Genomic DNA, 21,275 nt, shown 5'->3' with positions numbered 1-21,275 from the left:
CCGTCCTACATCACTGACAAGGGGGAACCAGGCCGGAAAATCTGGATGAACTTTCTCAGGCAATGCAGGGATCGAACACCCGACCTCCAGGCTAGCCAGCCAGCGTCTTACCCACTTAGCCACGTGATCACCATCTGATGATGGTCGATTATGACCAAAACCTTATTATGATAAACTAATCCGATCGATACAGTCTCTTGGGTTAGAGGGGGATACGATGGCTAAATGGTTAGCGAGTGCGTGTTGTATCGTAAGGTCTGCCATTGAGTCAACTGGCGTGGTTTCGATTCCCCGGTTGTACGTGACAAGGATTAAGGTTGCCTGTCCAACGTGACAAGGATTAGGGTCGCCTGGGTTTTCTCCGGGTCCTCCGGTTTCTTCCCACTGCTAACAGACCCCTACGCACAAGAGAATAATTGAAATAAAATTGAATCGTATGTTAGTCCCAAAATGACCTAGCTTGTGTCGAGTGGACTCTCTCTCTCTTCTCTCTCTCTCTCCCTCCCTCTCTCTCTCCCTCTCTCTCTCCCTCCCTCCCTCTCCCTCTCTCTCTCTCTCTCTCTTGGGTTAGGGTACTTTTACTTATTTTGTTCACGACCACTCATTGATCCACCAAGCATCTTGAGATCCTTAAAAAGACAGTTTGCTGCTACACAGATTACCTCCACCTACCCCACTGTTTAGTATTTAACAGTTTTTCTCCAGTCAATGACCTCAGTGCGTTTTAACACAATTGAGCATGATATATGGTTCACTGTTCACAACACACTTTATCTAATTAATCATAAGTTATGATACTTGAGATTGTTATAAATTATTCTATATATTTTACAGATATCTGGTACAAAATGACTCACATTGTACTGAAAAACTCTGTCACAACTCATGTTAACAGAATATTCATAATCTACTCAGACCAAACTAATTTGATTTTCAGTTTTACAAGGCATTGATAAAAAAAACAGCCACTTAAATCACATGAATACGGTGGCCGTTTTAGGACACGCAAAGAAAAAATAATATCTTGGGTGCTTGAGATGATAAGTCGAGCGCTTGAGATAATTAATTCGAGAGCTTGAGATAATTAAGTCGAGCGCTCAAAATAATTAAGTTGAGCGCTCGAGTTAATACAACCGAAAATGTCTCAACCGATGTTTTAAGCTGTATAATTTTGTGCATAATTTGATGATAAACTTGCAGAATAAAGATATTCAATTGTTCGTTTTTTCAGCCCATCCAAAACTGAAGTGACGGAGTGGATACCCCCCCCCCCCCTCTTGCACGAGATATTTTTTTTTTTTCCGTGTCCTAAATCTGCTACCGTACATGAAAGATGTTGAGCTTAAAATTTGGAACTAAAATCTTTTTGAACAGTGCAACCAAGTACTTTGGATTTTTTTAATGTTTACCAGTGTTCCCAGAGAACAGAAAATAAAATTGGTGTGGCCTTACTTTAAAATACAGATATTAATCTATTCAGTATCAAAGTTGGGTTTTCTTGTAAAATTTGTGGCCTGGTTGTGGATTGCTAATTGAATTGTAGCGGCGTTACATCTGCATAGCAATAGGTATAGGTATTGCGACACATTGGTATTGCAATATGTATCGTGACAACTACGTAGTAATAGGTATCGCGAAACATCTATTGCATTATGACAACTTTGTGATACATATCGTAACTGATTATCAGTTGGTCTTTATGATACTGTCACTCTTTCTCATCAGTGAGAATCAAGAATTGCCCCCACTTTCAATTATCTGCTTTAAATTCAATTCAGTTAAATACTCTGGACCTTACGCATGACAATTTAAACTAAAATATATTAAGGATTCAGACTTTTCATTGGCTAAGAGCTCAAATTTATTTTAGAATTTTAAATCTTATCGAATGAAAAAGCTGTATTTCATTTTAAATCTTATCCAGTGAAAAAGCTGTATTTTATTTTAACTCTTATCCAATGAAAAAGCTGTATTTTTTGTTAGGTTTTCATGAGTAAGCCGTTAATATGGGGTATTAAACGAAAAATGAATGATTGATTCACTTGTCTCAAATTCAAAATGATATAAGAGTAATCTCTGTTTGTATTTAAAGATGCATTCTAGATCATTAGATGGCCATGATATTAAATGGATTAGAATAACCACTCCATTTAATAATTCATTATTGTTTATTATAAAGTAATATGACTGAAATTTTCAATATGTTCATTTTGAATTAACAAGAACGGCCAGCTCTTTATCTAAATCTTACATAATGCATCTTTAAAATTCGCCGATAATATCAATATAAAGATAAATGTACAAATTTATTTATATAAAAATAGTAAAATATAAAAAATTTAATTCATGTGAATACTATCAGCAACATGTTGATTTTTTCTCTACACCGGCTGGTCTGTTAGAGTCTATAACTATCTTATCATTGTCATGATCGTTGTCTCCTAGTTTCATTGCTTTATCTTTCTCTAAAATCTGAAGAAGAATAAAAATCATGCTTTAATAAGTTTTAAAATCAGCGATTCAATGATACTTAAAAAAAACTATTATAAGTTCTAAATTCAGTGCTTCAAAAATAGTGTTTATATTTGAAATGAAATGGGGTTTCATTTCTTACTTTTTTGCTAATGAAGACGGGCATACATCATGCAGTGTTCTGTAAGGGAAATTCAACAAAGTTAGCCAGGGCAATTCAAAGTAAGCAAGGGGAAATAACTCTTGGGGTGAGAGAGAGAGAAACTAGGTCATTTCGGGACCAACATATGGTTCAATTTTATTTCAATAATTCGCCTGCGCATAGGGTTCTTTAGCAGTGGGAGGAAACCGGAGGAACCGGAGAAAACCCACAAGGTTGGACAGGCGACCCAACTCCTTGTCACGTACAACCAGGGAATCGAAACCAAGCTAGTTGACTCAATGACAGCCCTTATGATACGGCGCGCACACCCTAACCATTGGGCCATCCAACCCCCCAACTCTTGGAGTGAAATGAAATGGGGTTTAACGCTCTACTGTTCTGCTCCGGCTGGCCTAATGAAGACAGGCATTCCATACAGTGTGCAGTGAGGGAAATTTAGCCCGGACAGCAGCACTACTCTTATTATTCCAATCATCAAGGGTTTGCAAGACAACATCTTACTCAGTGCTTGAATGATACATAATAACAGACTTTATCTTTATCTAAAGTATAATTTTAACTGCCATTTATATAGTGATGAACATTATTAAAGTGGCATTATTCAAGAGCTATATTTCAAGAGGGACCACAAACTAAAAACGTGATTTAGGGGCCATAATCCAAGAAGTTACAGTCCGATATCGAAAAGAAACCGAGATCTTTGGGTTATAAACATTCATTTCAAGTTTCATCAAAATTGGATAAAAATTGTGACCTCCAGAGTGGCCACAAGCTAAAAACGTGACTTTTCATACAATCAGGGGACACAATCCATGAAGTTACAGTCCAATACATCCCAATTTATAAAGGAACCAAGATCTTTTGGAGATAAACCAAAATCGGATAAAAATTGTGACCTGCAGAGTATCCACAAACAAATTTTGGCCGGACGGATGAACAGGAGCGACGACAATATACCTGAACACTAAAATGTGGGTATATAAAAATAGATAATCAAGACTTTGTTTATTATGGTAACAATGGTAGCAATGACAATCGTGACTACATTGTTTTGTAATCGACAATATCTCCGCTCAGGATGAGGTAATTTTACTGAAATTTTCAGCTTGTGTCCATTTCATTATCTATTTTTTAACTGTTATAGCAAGAACTGTTAGCTCTTTATCTAAATCTTACATAATGCATTTTTTAACTGTTATAGCAAGAACTGTTAGCTCTTTGTCTAAATCTAACACAATGCACGTTTAAATTTACAATTTCATATTTTCTAAGAAAGTCAAAACATAATTATTTCTATGTCTTTTTGCTCAATAGGTTGTCAACTCGCTATTATACGATCATAGGTTATCTTTCTCACACTTAAAAATCTTCACACTGGAAATAATAACACAATTACCTCCCTTGTTTTCCTATTCCCCACCATGGAATAGCTATCTTCAAACGTTTGAATTTGAAGTTGAAAATTATATTTTTGCCAATTTCTCAACTGGCAATAGTGAATTATAGGATTAATAGGATTATTCTTTAACAAGGTAGGACTGTTTATAGATACCATCTATTTTAGGGCTTTATTTTAATACATTTTAAAAATATAACTTAAAAATATGAAATTGTAACTTTAATGTAATAACTCACTTTTGTGACAAGAAAACGAGCCGCTTCATCTATATTAATATTTTCTTTAGCTGATGTCTCATACCATCCAATAAAACCTTTTTCTTTACAAAATTCATCCATCTGAGCGGTGTTATTCACTAAACCTTCTTTTGCTTGGTCACACTAAAATACATCAATGTAAAACAAAGTAGAACCATTTTATTTATTTAATTCTTGTGATCAATATAAAACAATTCAAGTAGAACCAATTTATTTATCAAATTCTGTGATCTAGAGAGAGAGAGAAATGGGGTTTGAGTCCACTCGACACAAACTAGGTCATTTCGGGACTAACACATGGTTTAATTTTATTTCTATAATTCGCTTGCGCGTTGGGGTCTTTTAGCAGTGGTAGGAAACCGGAGGACCCGGAGAAAACCCATGAGGTTGGACAGGCGACCCTTCTCCTTGACACATACAACTGGGGAATCGAAACCACACCAGTTGACTCAATGAGAGACCATATGATACAGTGCGCGCACGTGCTAACCATTCGGCCATCCAACCCCCCTTCTGTGATCTATGTTTTAACAATAAGTATCTGGTTTCAGAATTTTGGTCCATTTCAACACTTGTTCCAAACGAATAACCTGTGGATAGATCTCGAAAACCAGTCGCCCACCTGCCCGCGCAAACAGAGTAAGAAAACGTTGACATATTTCAATTTATGATTTTATATTAAATAACCAGCATAAAATATTGGTTGAACGTTTGGACAGCCCCTTTCTCGAGGACAACATTGCTAATAATCAAAATTCTGCAGCATTAACCGGTGAACCAACCCTAAACGGCTTGGGGGGGGGGGGGGGAGGGGAGGGGTGGTCAATAAAGGCACTGGACTCTCTATTAGAAAGCCCTTCAGCACTGGCTTGTGAGACCTTCATATACTTCCAGGGGTGTGTAGTAGTCTAGACAGTAAAGACACTGGACTGTCATCTAGAATATCCCGTAGCATTGACTGGTAAATCGTTCATTAACTTCCAGGAGCTGCAGTAGTTGAATGGGGAGAGCATTGGGTTCTCAACAAGAATACCATGCAGCATTGGCTGGTGAATCGTTCATTAACTTCCATTGTGCCAAAGTAGTGGGCCGAAGAGAATCTTACAATATTTCAAACTTGGTTCCCACTTGAGTCATTTAATCTGGGCGCCTCAATCCGTTGCTTGTACATGTCAAGGAGTAGGACCACCTGCTGAACCTTGTTGGTTTTCTCTGGGTCCTTCAGTTTCCCCCGACTTTGACTGGATGTTAAACCTCTACCTAATGAGGAATACTTACTTTATTTGCTAATAAAACACAAGGTACTGGTGAACCATCTGGTAACTGAACTTTACTATCAAGGTCATTCTTCCATTTGGAAACTGCTTCAAACGTGGATGCTCTTGTAACATCAAACACCACGAAAGCTCCAACAGCTTCCTTATAATATACCCTAGTCATATTGCCAAATCTCTCCTGACCTGCCAACATATAAACAAAACAAATGACTTAGGGTACAACGTCCTACATTGTTGACTGACAAAGATGGACAAAAGAAGTAAAATTAGAATCTGTAAGGACTGGACTCCTCCTTTTAAATATTAAGTGCAGGAGGACACAACAGCACACAACACAAAACTGATAAGACAAACCTGTGGACAAGGTAACCTACATAGACATTGCAAGATATACAAAAAATATCATATTAATATATATCTGAGCTTGGGGTCAGCCGTAAGCATCAACTGCGCTATACCAGGGGCCTGCTTCACGAAACTTTAACTAAGATAAAATTCAAATTTTAGTAATTTGATTGGATAATATTAAATTGATTTTAGTCCTTAGCCAATCAAAGTTGAAGTATCTACTAAAATTTGGATTTTATCTTTAGTTAAGATTTCATGAAACAGGCCCCAGGCCTGTATTCACTCAAAATGAAACAAATTTGATTTACAAGAAAGACCTGACAGAAATAATGCGACTGATCATGATGGTGGTCATCTTTCTGCCAATCAACCCAAGAGTTAGAATGTCCAACTATTTTAACAATAAGGGCAAGATTTTATCCACACTGCTAAAGACCCCTACGCGCAATGACCCGAAATGACCTAGTTTGTGTCACGTAAAACTCTCTCTCTCTCTCTCATATTATCCAAATATTTTGGATACCTATATATCTTAAATTGCTTTTACACATAGAAGACAAGCTCTAAATATATCAGTGCTTACTGTTGTATGGGTAAATTCTTTGACATTCAAAGTTTGACATAAATTGACTAACAGGTCAGTTATTGTTTCGGTCAATTTGAAAGCCAGTCAGTCTAGGCTGACAAATATGGCTGAAGCACGAGCCCTACTATAACCATACTGTACCTGCTATATCCCATAACTGAAGTCTTATCAATGTGTCTGCATCCCAATTTAATACTTTTAAAGCAAAGTCTACACCAATCTATTTCATTAATTAAAGATCAATAATAATAATAACAAGCCAACAGTGAGATTGATGTCCCCCGCCGAAATCCCAAAATAAATAGATCACACATTATTAATTAATCACACATTTATCTTTTTTCAAAAGTATCGAGCAATTAAACTACACACTAAGTTTCATCACTCTCTATCAGATAGAATCAAGATTATCTTGTCCCAAAGCATCGACCAATGAAATTGATTAGATCTGCTTAGCTTTAGCTTGAAATGTTAATCATTGAAATCAGTCAAGACACTCACCTTATGAACATCTACATCAGGTTTAAACATTTTACCTCAATTAAATGCAGAGTTTTTATGTTCCAAAGTCTTGACCAATTAAATTGCTTATCGCTCCTTAGCCCAGACAGAAAATTCGCACAGTCGAACTTAGTCAAGGTAATCGCTCTCACTTCATTATAACCAAAGTTATCGTGCCCCTAAAGCATTAACCAATCAGATTGCTTATCTCTGCCTACCTTAAGCAGACAATGTTCACCATCGAACTCCGTCAAGAGATTCACCTAATGAATGCCTACACAAAGTTTGAACATTCTACCTCAATTAGAAGGAGAGTTATTGTGTTCCAACATCTCGACCAATCAAATTGCTTATCGCTCTGCTCACCCTCAGCAAAAAATGTTCATTATCGAACTTAGTACAGGTATTGATGTAATAAAGCCATACACCAAGTGTCCTCACTCTCACTTAATCAGAACTAAAGTTATCGTGTCCAAAAGCATCAACCAATCAATTGCTTATCTCTGCTTACTCTAAGCAGAAAATGTTCATCTTCGAACTCCATCAAGGCATTGACCCAATAAACACCTACACCAAGTTTGAACATTCTAGCTCAATTAGAAGGAGAGTTATTGTGTTCCAAAATCTTGGCCAATCAAATTGCTTATCGCTCTGCTTACCCTGAGCAGAAAATGCTCATTATCGAACTTAGTCAAGGTATTGATGTAATGAAACCATACAACAAGTTTCATCACTCTCACTTAATTAGAACTAAAGTGATCGTGTCCCAAAGCATCGACCAATCAAATTGCTTATCTCTGCTTACCCTAAGCCGAAAATGCTCATCTTCAAACTCCATCAAGGTATTGACCAAATAAACACCAACACCAAGTTTGAACATTCTAGCTTAATTAGAAAGAGAGTTATTGTGTCCTAAAAAGTGTGACGGACAGACAGACGGACAGACGGATGAACCCATTTTAATAGTCGCCTGCTTTCTTCAAAAGGCGCTGGACAATAATATGAACACTTGTACAGAACTAATTCCACACTTAAAGTTTGCTTTTTGTGCTTCTGAAAGATACATTATGGAAGATTAGATAAGAAAACCTTATCTTAAAATCACTGTATAGGCCTAAAGAAAGACCTGCAATAGGCAGATTTAGCTCTTGCATAATGTGTGATTAATCGTAGGTGAATCAATTCTGTTACATAAATAAATGCCATCAAGTTATGAACAAAGGGGCGTGTCCAAGGTGGAGAGAATTCAAGAATTTAAGTTTTGTGCTAAGTCAAGGGTAACTACCCACGAATTGGATAAAATCAGAAGCTTTGTTCACTTAGGTTGACACATGTAAAAGATTTTAGTGGAGTGAGCAAAAATAACGGCAATATTTCGCAAGTCAAGGGTAACTACCCACGAATTTGAAAAAAACCAGACGCTTTGTTCATTTAGGTTGATACATGTAAAAGATTTTAGTGGAGTGAACAAAAATAACGGCAATATTTTGCATGTTAGTTTTTTCGATGTTATCTCCATGAATGTCGGAGAGAAAAAATATATGCTCTGAGCCAGCAAATGAGGCTTTGGACCCCATTGTTCCCCTCTCCCACCCCACCCCACCCTCCCTGCCTGTGAACACATTGGTAGATCAATGGTTGTGTTTTCCTGTTTTTATTTTATAATTTATAACATAAAAACCTTGTGAGTTTTCTATGAGTACTCCGGTTTCCTCCCACTGCTAAATACCCCTACATGCAAGCTAATCAATGAATTAAAATTGAACCATAAGTTACTCCCGAAATGACCTAGTTTGTATCAGTGTGGACGTTCAACCCCATTTCTCTCTCTCTCTTTTTTTGGAGAGAATTTATTTAGCCTCTTGACTGTTTTTCAATCTGATTAAATTGAATAAAACATTGTTTAAACTAAATCAATCGTTTCCTTAATTTGGAGGCTCTTTCATAAATTAAACTGAAAAATTAACAGGGAGGATTAAAAATTGAGTCAATGTTGTCTAAGGTGACGTCATTGGGCAAGGTTTATGAAAGTGGGAGGAGCTACATGTATAAGTCTCTGACGGAAAGGTCAAAGCGTCAAACATTCCTGAACAATGATAGACCTCGTTCTTAAGAGGAAATGTTTTTTTTTTAAATCTTGAAACTTCTTCCTGTTTCCTGTGCAGACAATTTGCGTCACAATGATCAAGCTTCAGTCTCTAGTGTAATACCATGTCTTATATAAATGAATGAATGAATGAATGAATGAATGAATGAAGTTATATATCCTACTTTTCTACTCTAATTGGGCTAATAAATACGGATATACTCAGACAGTGTGTTATAAGAGAAATATTGCGGATACATGCTTACCAAATTCTTCCAAGATATTCCTCAGACATACAACTAATACTGATCTATATTTCATTTTGTTTTTTTAAACTTTTGATGGCCTCTACTACATGACCCTACGACATTAGACATTTGATTAACCAATCAGCATTGATGTTTCTAGTAGGATACCCACAGTTCCATGCAACTCGCTGCAGCAGACCATTTCATTGGCTAATCCCTCACATCAACCACAAGGCGGGTTATATAACAACTCTTCCAGATCCTAGGGTAGTAAAGACAAGTAAAACTAAATTCTGAATTATAAAAAAACAAAAAACGAAATAGGACCTGTATTTTAATGAGATTGGAATACATCCTCCCTCCTGTTAACTTTGTTATTCTTGGAATAATAAAGGATACAGTTGCTCTATAATGCTGTGAGAAGAACTGATGAACATATCTTTTGATTATACTGGTTTTTCCTGTACCTAATTCTCCTATGACTAGAATCTTATAAAGATGTTCTTTCTTCTCACCTCCTGCTGCCTGAAAGAGAAAGAGACAAATGGGGTTTAACATCCACTCGGGACTAACATAGGATTCAATTTTATTTCAATAATTCGCTGGAGCGTATGGTGTCTTTAGCAGTGGGAGGAAACCGGAGGACCCAGAGAAAACCCAAGAGGTTGGAAAGGCGACCCTACTCCTTGTCACATACAACTGGGGAATCGAAATTACGCCTGTTGATTCATTGACAGACCTTATGGTACAGTGCACACGTGTTAACCATTTGGCCATCCCACCACTCTTGCTGCCTGAAAAAATAAAATGAAATTGGGTTGAACATACTGCTTTTCTGCTCCAACTGGGCTAATGAAGATGGGCATATGCACCATGCGTTTTGAGGGAAATTTTGCACAGACAGCCGCGCTACAGCCCACTGTTATATCAAATTCCAGCTCTCAAGGATTTTTTTATGTTCACGCCATTGAGTACATGTACATGGCAACTTGATTTTTCATCCCATCCAAATGACTATATGTTTCCCTTGCCAGCCCCTCTTTCTGGCACCACTGACATGAGGGAACCATACCGGAAAATCCTGATGAACTTTCTCGTCCAACACGGGATGGACCACAGGACACCTAGGTTAGCGAGCCAGCGTCTACTCACTGAGCCATCATAGGTACATCTGAAGGGACAGAGAGAAATGAAGTTTAACGTTCACTCGACACAAACTAAGTCATTTCGGGACTAACATATGTTTTTTTTAAAATTCATTTCAATAATTCGCTTGCGTGTAGGGTTCTTTAGCAGTGTGAGGAAACCGGAGGCCCCAGAGAAAACCCACGAGGTTGGACAGGCGACCCCACTCCTTGTCACGTACAACCGGGGATTCGAAACCACGCCAGTTGACTCAATGACAGGCCTTATGATTAGGGATGATACAGGCGCACATGCTAACCATTCGGCCATCCAACCCCCCCAGATGCGTCAGAAATAAAAGTAATTATAATAATAATACGATAAAACAACAAGATAAACAACATAACAACAATTATAAAAGGATAAAACAACATATAAATAACAATAGGATAAACAACATAACAATTATAATAGGATGAACAAGTTTGATTCAATCTAGAACAATCCTGCGGAGTCCATCAAGTTCTATCCAGTTCCGGTCCACAAGAGAAGACTGAATTCGAGCAGAGCTTAGATCTCATGATATATATAAATATTAGCTGAATATTTGTCACTTGGATTTATAAAGAACTAAATCAATGTCAACAATGGTGACAGAATGAAGAACATTAATATAACACACAGAGTAGACTTAATAGTTTAATATCCACTAAACAGAAACTAGTTCACTTGACATTGTAGAGGTGTTTATTAGCTTTTGGAATCAAACATGGTTAGGCAAGCGAAATGAAATGAAAAAATGAAAGAAATAGGGTTTAACGTCCTACTGTTCTGCTCCTATACTGGGCTAATGAAGACGGGCATACGCCATACAGTGTGCTATGAGGGAAATTTTGCCCGGGCAGCGCCACGATCGCCTACTCTTATATCGAATTCCAACTGCCAATGGATCTTTTACGTGCATTCCAATGTATACACGGGACCTCAGTTTTTTGTCTCATCTGAAGGACTAGACAGCTGTCCTTGTCAGGCCCTCCGTCCTGCATCACTGACAAGGGGGGAACCACGCCGGAAAATCGGAAAGAACTTTCTTGGTCAATGCAGGGATTGAACACCCGACCTCCATGCTACTGAGTCAGCATCTTACCGACTTAGCCACCTTGATTCCCAGTTAGGCAAGCAACTCTACTCGTCACGCAAGCTTGGAATTGAAAACACACCAACTGACTCAATGATAAAATGTTAAAGATGCATTGTGTAAAATTTAGATAAAAGCTAGCCATTCTTGCTATAATAGTTAAAAAAAAATAATAAATAATAATAAATAGATTGCCAGGCAAAGAAACATATGCCCACATCAGGTAAATAGTCCTAGCAGTCGACAATTGTTGTCGCATATATATTCTTTTGTAGGTAATAAGTGCATTTACAAGACACTGACATCAATTAAATACAGTCAAAGGGTTCACAGGGAGTTTATCAAAGTGAAACAAGGACCATAACCCTAGAAGTTTCTTTGTTTTACTAACTCAAATATTGCATATAAATTTAATACAGATCGGATGCATTTTATCGTTAAATTTTAAAATCTCACATGTATTAATATCCATTTAAATCTCAGCCATCTGATATTCTAGAGAGTTGATTAACACCTTGCCATGTGAGTAAATGACTAAATACTCATAATTTATATAACATTTGAAGCCACAAAACAGACCTGCAATAGGCAGATACTGCTCTTACATAATGCAAAATGAAAATGAAATGAAATGGGTTTAACGTCCTACTGTTCTGCTCCTATACTGGGCTAATGAAGACGGGCATACGCCATACAGTGTGCTATGAGGGAAATTTTGCCCGGACAGCGGCACTACGGGCTACTCTTATATCGAATTCCAACTCTCAAGGGATCTTTTACGTGCACGCCAATGTGTACACGGGCTTACATAATGCATCTTTAAATTCATGTCTACTTTTTAAAGTAAAATTTCTTCTTACCCTTGTCACTCTTTTTGAACTTTTTACCCTCATGTCTATTTTTAGGCTAAAACTCCAATTTATTCCTACATGTATCCATGCCACTCTATTAATACTGATAAGCTTAACACATCATCCTTATGAAACATGCTCCGAATGCTAATTTAAATTATTCATGCATGAAACTAAATGGTTCAGTTGAGATACTGAACTACTCTTCTCTATTCAATTATCCTAATTTCAATTTATTATAATGAGTACATTTATAATCATTGATGACAAAATCGTTATATTCAGTGTATATGTATACACCTTACAATATGTGGTCTCCCTCCTAGCCGAATATATCACTGTATTAATGTCTCTTGAATGATGCACATAAATGAGCAGACATATACAATGTAGTCTTATGTACAATCTCTCAGACCTTATGCCCCAAACTTACTGAGAAAACCATTATATTTTCAGTGTTTTTTCGAGCTCAGAAAACTTGTCCCCAGACAACTCGTCCCCGGGGACTATTCATACCCCACTATTTGTCCCCGGATAATTCGTCCTTGGACATTTCATCTCCTAGCACTATTTGTCCCCTAGCACTATTTGAACCTAGACAATTCGTTCCCGAGGACAATTCATCCTTAGACAATTCGTCCCTTAGCACTATTCGTCTACTAGGAATATTCGTCCCTGGGTTGTTAAAAAAATATGAAGGCCAAATGGAGGAAGAAATATTAGTAGTTTGACCTCTTCCTGTCTGAAGACTACTATTTTCTGCCAATTGTGAGACCCTTCGGTGGAGGTGGGGGTTGAGTGCATTCCACTGAACCCCAATCCTTCCAATTCTAAATCACAGATCAATTAAATCCATAATTAGGAAACCATTTAAACATTATGACCCTTTTTATACAACTGTAAGGTGTTTGGCAAAAGCTATCCGCTGGTGATTTGAGTCACAAAAAGGTGATGAAGCCACCAGAATGAACAACAGAGAGAGAGAGAAATGGGGTTTAACGTCCACTCAACACAAACTAGGTCATTTTGGGACTAACATATGGTTAATTTTATTTTAATAATTCGCATGTGCGTATGCGTAGGGGTCTTTAGCAATGAGAGGAAACCGGAGAATCCAGTGGAAACCTAAGAGGTTGGACTGGCGACCCTACTCCTTGTTACATACAACCGGGGAATCGAAACCATGGCAGTTGATTCAATGACAGATCTTATGATACAGCGTGCACGGGCTAACCATTCGTCCATCCACCCCCCCCCCCCCCCCCCCCGAATGGAACAATATATAACTATGCAGATGATATTTCTATCAATTATCACTTCAGGAACCATTAAGTTAAGGTCTAGATTTAAAGGACAATATTGGTGATGGAACTGGTTAAACATATTCCAAACATAATTTTAACACAGATAGCAGAAATTCGCCTGTGTATGTGTTATCACTCGTCACTTCAGTCAGTTATATATAGAGAAATAACACATGTTTTGCGTTTGTCACCTCCGATTGTTGAAACCTTCATTTACGCAGCTATCGTAGCAATGATCTCTGTGTTAAAATGATATTTGGAACGTGTTTAACCAGTTCTATTACATATGTGGTAATGACTTTAATACTAAACATAAAATGATGTAAATCTAGCATCAAAACTGAAATTTAGGATAAAAAGTAAAGATTAATTCAGTTTTTGATAATGGAACAGGGGGCCAAGGTGGCTATGTGGGTAAGACGCTGGCTCGCTAGCCTGGAGGTCGGGTATTTGATCCCAGCATTGGCCAAGAAAGTTCATTCAGATTTTCCAGCGTGGGTACTCCTTGTCAGTTATGCAGGATGGGGGGCCTGACAAGGACAGCTGTCTATTCATTTGGATGGGACGAAAAACCGAGGTCTCGTGTACACATTGGCTTGCACGTAAAAGATCCCTTGGCAGTTGGAATTCGACATACATGTAAGAGTAGGCCGTAGTGCCACTGCTCAGGCAAAATTTCCCTCACGGTAGAACAAAACATGGCATATAGTGACATGTGATCTATGACAAACTCAGGGCATAAAACAATGATAAAACATTCAAAATTGTATTGAAATATGAAATGATACAGGGACGTCCGTTTTCTCTGTACTGTGGTACGGTAATGAAGACAGGCATAGGACATGCAGTGTGTTATAAGTGCAATTTTGTAAAGGCAGTAGTGTTATGGCCTTCTCTATTTCAAATTCCAACTGTCAAGGGTTCTTTTACGTGCACACCTCTGTGACCTTGTAGGCCTACATCGGGTCTTGATTTTCCATCCCAATCCCAACGACTTCAATTCTCTTCCTGAGGTCCTCCATCCTGCGCCACTGAGAATAGAAAACCATGTTGGAAAATCATGAAGAAGATTCTCAGCCTACACCAAGAGAGAACCCAAAACCTCCTGGAGAAGCCAGCCCACACGCACCTCACCAGAGCCATGTTGCTCTCACACACGCACTAGCTTAGCTTTCTTTAAAAATTCCCTAATAATACTAATAGGCCTACTTAAAACAAACTATGGATATTGTTTGGTAATTATTTGAAAGAATATTATTTTGTTTTATTCATATGCAAATTCGAATTTAAATGAATTATGTTTGTATCTGTTAGAAATTGAGTGATTTGGGTAATTTTGTTCATGTGACATGTTGGTGCAAACAAGAAAATGAAGGACCAATATTTGCAATGTTACTATAAATAGCGTCGGCTGCTATCCGCAACGCTAGATCTAAAGAAAAATAATGAGTCTAAATTTATCAGATCGAATGTCAGCAATAAGATCTTATTCAGTTGGATTATGAACACTGACAAAACGGTGATTTTAATGTCACTCACCATTTTTGTTGCGGCTGAAGGCCTTAATATTGTAAATCGCTCAACACCTGGATTGAAATCACATGACAGCGTAAATAAATACCGTAAATGGGCTCGACTGTATTTTTACGACAATCTCATGACCGAGAAGTCCCAAGTTCGGATTATTTCATAATTGTGTATGACTTCTCAATGAATTAAGTTGCTAAAGTTTGTTGTAAAACAAAAGCGTGATAAATAACCCAACAACTGAATTAATATATGTTTTGTTGAAGAAGTCAGAAATAAATATTGCCTGTCGTAAAATGCCCAGGTGCACGTGACATTTGCCGCTGTGGTTTGAAGTAACGATACTGCCCAAGAAAAGTACAGTATCATTATGATAACGTAATGATAACAATATAGATATATTTCAGATACGGGACTCTTCAATTACATTACACCAACCTTACAATAACGTTCAAAAGTTATATAGAAAAAAAAAACCGACACAAAAGGGTCACAACAATTGAATTGTGAATTTAAAATCAGGCGTTTATAAGTTTTATTATTATTAATATACTATATAGACCTATGTATAATCATGGACAAGTTGATATGATATTATATATCATATATAGTCAATGATGTAATCTCCAAAAAATTATTATATAATTATAATATATATTAATCACTTACTAGAATAAGGCCACTTAAAAAAAATGGAATCGCTGATTTTATCCAAAAATTTGCGAGGGGGGAGGGGTATAATAAATAATAATTATACAGAACTATTGCATCAGCTTTGTACATTATTGTACTTCTTTCTGTGTTGTTGCCGTAGGTGAATTTGAAAAAATAGTTTTTTTTAATTGCAGCACTCTAGTGCCCAAAGTTTGACTCTTTAAATCAACACCTATGTTATAAAACAAGCTGGGAGTTGGATGGCCGAATGGTTAGCATGTGGGCATTGAATCATGAGGTCTGTCATTCACTCATTGAGTCAACTGGGCATAGTTTCGATTCCCCGAATGAACATGAGAAAGAGTATAGGGTCGCCTGTTCAACCTCGTAGGTTTTCTCTGAGTCCTCCGGTTTCCTCCCACTGCTAAAGACCCAGGCTATGCGCAATGATATTTATGGAGAAAACAAATTAACCACATGTTAGTCCCAAAATGACCTGGTTTGTTTTGAGTGGACGTTAAACCCAATTTCTCTCTCATAAACAAGCTTATTTTAAACCATATATGTGGGCCCTACTCAATATTTTTGTTTTCGTTTGTTTTTCAGGGAGCCATGGTAGTTCAGTGTGAGTAAAACATTGGCTCACTAACCACAGAGATCCCGAGAAAGTCCATTAGGATTGTCAGTGGTGTGGATGAAGGGATAATGTATAGTCATTCGGATGGGTCGGAAAACTGAGGTCCTTGGCGTGCAGATTAAAAAAAAACCCTAGTAAAATTTTCCTCATAGCACACTGTATGGCGTATGTCCATGATCATTAGCCCAGTCAGAGCAGAACAGTAGACTTTAAACTCCTAATTTGCTTCATTTTTTTTTCAGATTGTTTCAGCGTTAATACTAACTATCGAAGTTGAACGAAAATGGTTGAAGGCCCAGGATGTAAATTAAAGGGAGAGAATATCAGAGCGAAGTTGAAGGATAAAAGAATATCAAATATTATTGTTAAACAAACCTCTCAAAATGTAAGTCAATAAATGAATTGAAATGGGGTTTAACGTCCTTCTGTTCTGCTCCGACTGGGCTAATGAAGACAAGCATATCGCTATGCCCTACTCTTATATCGAATTCTAACTGCCAAGGGATCTTTTAGGTTCATGACAATGGTACATGCTAAGTCTCCAACTCAATATCATCCAAAATCTTCAACATTGAAAACACAAATTATTTGTCAATTTAAATCAACATTGTTGTTGTGATCTTACCGGGAAAAGATGGGCTTCTGATATCCAATATTTAAGACAAAATAAACATTTTACCATTGGTACACGAACCGTGTACCATAATGCGCTTCAGCCCCAGTTGTATCAAGAGACTCGAGGGACGAGGCTAGACACGTTGCAACAAATCAAACGGCGTATGTAGACTGGAATAACCAGACGCTAGAAATTTGCACTCGCTTGAGACTGCTGGCTTATTTCGCCTAACATAACTGATTTGAAATTGGAGTAAAAACGGAAACCATTGAATGGAAATCAGTTTATATACATTCATATTACAGTATTATATGAGTTGCGACCCACTTTTGTCAATTTCTAGGTCCCAACTGTTAGCGATTTAGCTCCTTTAAGTTGCGCTTCCCCCCAAAGATATAAGAAGCAAAAATTAAATAGGTATTTTTGAAGAAATGAAATGAAATGAAATGGGGTTTCTTTTCTGCTCCGACTGGGCTAATGAAGACGGGCATAGAGAGAGAGAGAAATGGGGTTTAACGTCCACTCGACACAAACTAGGTCATTTCGGGACTAACATATGGTTTAATTTTATTTACATAATTTGCTTGCGGGTAGGGGTCTTTAGCAGTGGGAGGAAACCGGAGGCCCCAGAGAAAACCCTCGAGGTTGGACAGGTGACCCTACCCCTTGCCACGTACAACCGGGGATTCGAAACCACGCCAATCGACTCAATGACAGACTTTATAATACAGCACGCGCACGCTAACCATTCAGCCATCCAACCCCCCGAAGACGGGCATACGCCATACAGTGTGCTATGAGGGATATTTTGCCCAGACAGCAGCACTACGACCTACTCTTATATCGAATTCCAACTGTCAAGGGCTAATGAAGATGGGATGAACAAATATAAAATGAAGTATAATTTAAAGTATCGTTGAGTCTTTTTTTGAAAATAAATTTAACAGTATAATTTAAAGTATCTTTGAATCATTTACCTTTTTCGGAAAATATCAGGTTTTCAGTTCAATACTAAAATCAAATAAATGAAATGAAATGAAATGAAATGGGGTTTAACGTTCTACTGTTCTGCTCCTATACTGGGCTAATGAAGATGGGCATTTTCCATACAGTGTGCTATGAGGGAAATTTTGCCCAGGCAGCGGCCCTATCGCCTACTCTTATATCGAATTCCGACTGCCAAGGGATCTTTTACGTGCATTCGAATGTATACACGGGACCTCGGTTTTTCGACTCATCCGAAGGACTAGACAGCTGCCCTTGTCAGACCCTCCTTTCTGCACCACTGACAAGGGGAAACCACATCGGAAACTAAAATCAAATAAAGAAAACAAGTCAAAATGTGAGTAGACTTTCTCCTGGCTTGGGTTTTCAGCCTTTTATCTGATGATTGCCTCCAAAGTTATGTTTCTTTCCCCTGTAACCTGATATGAGGCAAAAGATAAATTAATTGAATATTATTGCAAAATTGCGACAAGATTTGAATTGCCCTTTCACACTAACACGCTGGTGGTGAGCACATGTTTTGTTGCCTGGCAATGTATGTTTTTTTTTAAATTGTGGTTTGTATAAAACATTGACTGGTGGAATTTGTTTTGTTGCCTGGCAAGCTTTTTTTACCTTGTCACAACTTACAAATAATAAGGGGTATTGTGTGGCCGGATGGTTAATGCATGCGCAGTTAGTCAAGTGGCGTGGTTTCAATTCCCGGCTTGTACATGGCTGGGAGTAGGGTTGCCTTCCAACTTCATGGGTTTTCTTCGGGTTCTCCAGTTTCTTCCCATTGCTAAAGACCCCAACGAACAAGCAAATTATTGAAATAAAATTGAACCATATGTTAGCCCCAAAATGACCTAGTTTGTGTTGAGTGGAGTTAAACCCCATTTTTCTCTCTCTATCTACAAATAATAATTATCTGTGATGCAAATACCAGGGGCGGATCCAAAGGGGGGGGGTTAGGGGGTCGAAACACCCCTCCCTGCTCAGCTACATAGATTTTTTGGTAAATCAACACTTTTTGTGAGAAAGTTTCTCGGCCGTGTGCTTTATCCTTTATCGTCAGATTTGGGACAGGATGGGCACTCAAAGCACGAGATAATGATATAGACATTATGTGATATCACAATTAATGCTTTGCATCCATGAAATTGAATCACAATGTCATTGTATTAATTCATAATAAAAATTGACGTCAAACGAGGTGTTGAATTTCTCTGTTTAAGAAGCTCAATGTGTATGTATATACGCCAAAATGACGATAGAGACCATGCGGGAGGGGGTGGGGAGATATATTGTCTCCGGAACATGCCCCCCCCCCCCCCGGCAAAAATTCCTGGATCCGCCCCTGAAATACTTATGAAATTTTATTGTTGAAATATTTTCAGGCAAATGGGAGTTGCAGTGGGAATAAAAAGCAGGAGCAATGTAATAAAATTGTTGGTCAAACCTTGGAAGAAGTAATAACACTTGGCAAAGAATTATTTATGGTGTTTGGAGATCAGTGTTTAAGGTAGATAATATTCCCAGGGCCAGATTAAGCTTTTAAGCTTGTGCAGTTAGCTCCCCTCCCTCTACCTTGACCTTGAGGTTTTCTAAGGGAGAGAGGGAGAGAAATGGGGTTTAACGTCCACTCGATACAAACTAGGTCATTTCGGGACTAACATATGGTTTAATTTTATTTCAATAATTTGCTTGCAGGTAGGGGTCTTTAGCGGTGAGAGGAAACTGGAGGACCCAGAGAAAACCCACGAGGTTGGACAGGCGACCCTAATCCTTGTCGAGTACAACCAGGGATTCAAAGGTTTTCTAAGGACAATTGGGGTTAACAGAGTCCAGAATTTCGTCACCAAAAGTCGTTGCCTGCTTGAGGAAATAACGTCAATAAGCTGCTATTCCGTTTAATGGACTTCAACTAGAAATATATTTTATGTTATGTAGAATATCATCTCGGCCGATTGGAAAATTGCGTAGGACATGTCACTTACCATTAATTTTAGAGTTACTGCCCTTGTCTTCATAACATAGAGAGAGAGATCGAAAGAAATGGGTTTAACGACCACTCAACACAAACTAGGTCATTTTGGGACTAATATATCGTTAAATTTTATTTCAATAATTCATTGCACGTAGGGCTCTTTAGCAGTGGGACAGACCCAGAGGACCCGGAGAAAACACACGAGGTTGGACAGGCGACCCTACTCCTTGTCATGTACAAGCGAGGAATCAAAACCACACCACTTGACTTAATGACAGACCTTTGATCCAACACACACGTGTTAAACAATCGGCCACCCCCCTCATAACACAGAGCAATTATACTTGCAATTATACATTACAGTGGGATGTTAACCCAAAGTCCTTATTGGCGTGCATAAAGAACCCTTATTGACAATTGTTGGAAAATGCTGCTGTCCGGATAAAATTTACATCATAAAAGAACTACATAGCATATATGGTCGTCTTCATCAACTGGATTGGTGCAAAAAAGAAGGGCCGGTTGGGTGGCCGAATGGTTAGCTTGTGCACGCTGTATCATAAGGCCAATCGTTTTTAATCCCCGGTTGTACGTGACAAGGAGAAGGGTCGCCGGTCAAACCATGTGGGTTTTCTCCGGGTCCTCCGGTTTCCTCCCACTGCTAAAGACCCCTACTCGCAAGCGCATTATTGAAATAAAATTAAACCATATCTTAGTCCCGAAATGACCTGGTTTGTGTCAAGTGGACCTTCAACCTCTCTCTCTCTCTCTCTCTCTCTCTCTCTCTCTTGCAAAAAAGAATTTTAAACCCGATTTCAATTCATTTGCTTTCCAGAGTTCACTTTTTAATGAATGGTTCACATCGTATATCTCCATCTACAGTGGTATGTAATGATAAGAAAGAAGAACCAGTAGTATTGTTATACTTCCAACAAACAGTGTTATATTTCTATCAGTCAGCTTTCGATGTCAGGTAAATTAATCCCCCCATCGGTATTTGGATTGTATCTTTGGGGTGGGGATGGGGGGAGTAAAAGTGTGCACATTAACTCATAAGGTCTGTCATTGAGTCAAGTGGTATGGTTTGGATTCCCTGCTTGAACATGACAAGG

The 21,275-nt window shown here is 38.1% G+C and overlaps 1 protein-coding gene across 1 annotated transcript; it reads right to left on the bottom strand.

Annotated features, from left to right (window-relative positions):
* Positions 1-513: 513 nt before the first annotated feature.
* LOC126825042 (ras-related protein Rab-32) lies at positions 514-15,373 on the bottom strand. Its single transcript, XM_050554474.2, has 6 exons — positions 15,295-15,373; positions 9,737-9,862; positions 6,644-6,722; positions 5,570-5,751; positions 4,271-4,414; positions 514-2,472 (listed from the first exon to the last, which is right to left on the bottom strand). The coding sequence occupies exons 1-6, from the start codon at positions 15,295-15,297 to the stop codon at positions 2,359-2,361; spliced, it is 648 nt and encodes a 215-aa protein (XP_050410431.1). The 5' UTR covers positions 15,298-15,373; the 3' UTR covers positions 514-2,358.
* Between the last annotated feature and the right edge of the window lie 5,902 nt (positions 15,374-21,275).

The sequence above is a fragment of the Patella vulgata genome, chromosome 1, assembly GCF_932274485.2.
Source record: "Patella vulgata chromosome 1, xgPatVulg1.2, whole genome shotgun sequence".
NCBI lineage: Eukaryota > Metazoa > Mollusca > Gastropoda > Patellidae > Patella > Patella vulgata.
Note: the sequence above shows the minus strand (reverse complement) of the source record. Positions and strands in the feature narration are given on the sequence as shown.

Coding starts and splice junctions, on each gene's coding strand:
- LOC126825042 (XM_050554474.2), bottom strand. Junction 4,415..5,569: donor GTGTTTTATTAGCAAATAAA/GTAAGTATTCCT, acceptor GATGTATTTTAG/TGTGACCAAGCAAAAGAAGG. Junction 2,473..4,270: donor CTCGTTTTCTTGTCACAAAA/GTGAGTTATTAC, acceptor ATTCTTCTTCAG/ATTTTAGAGAAAGATAAAGC.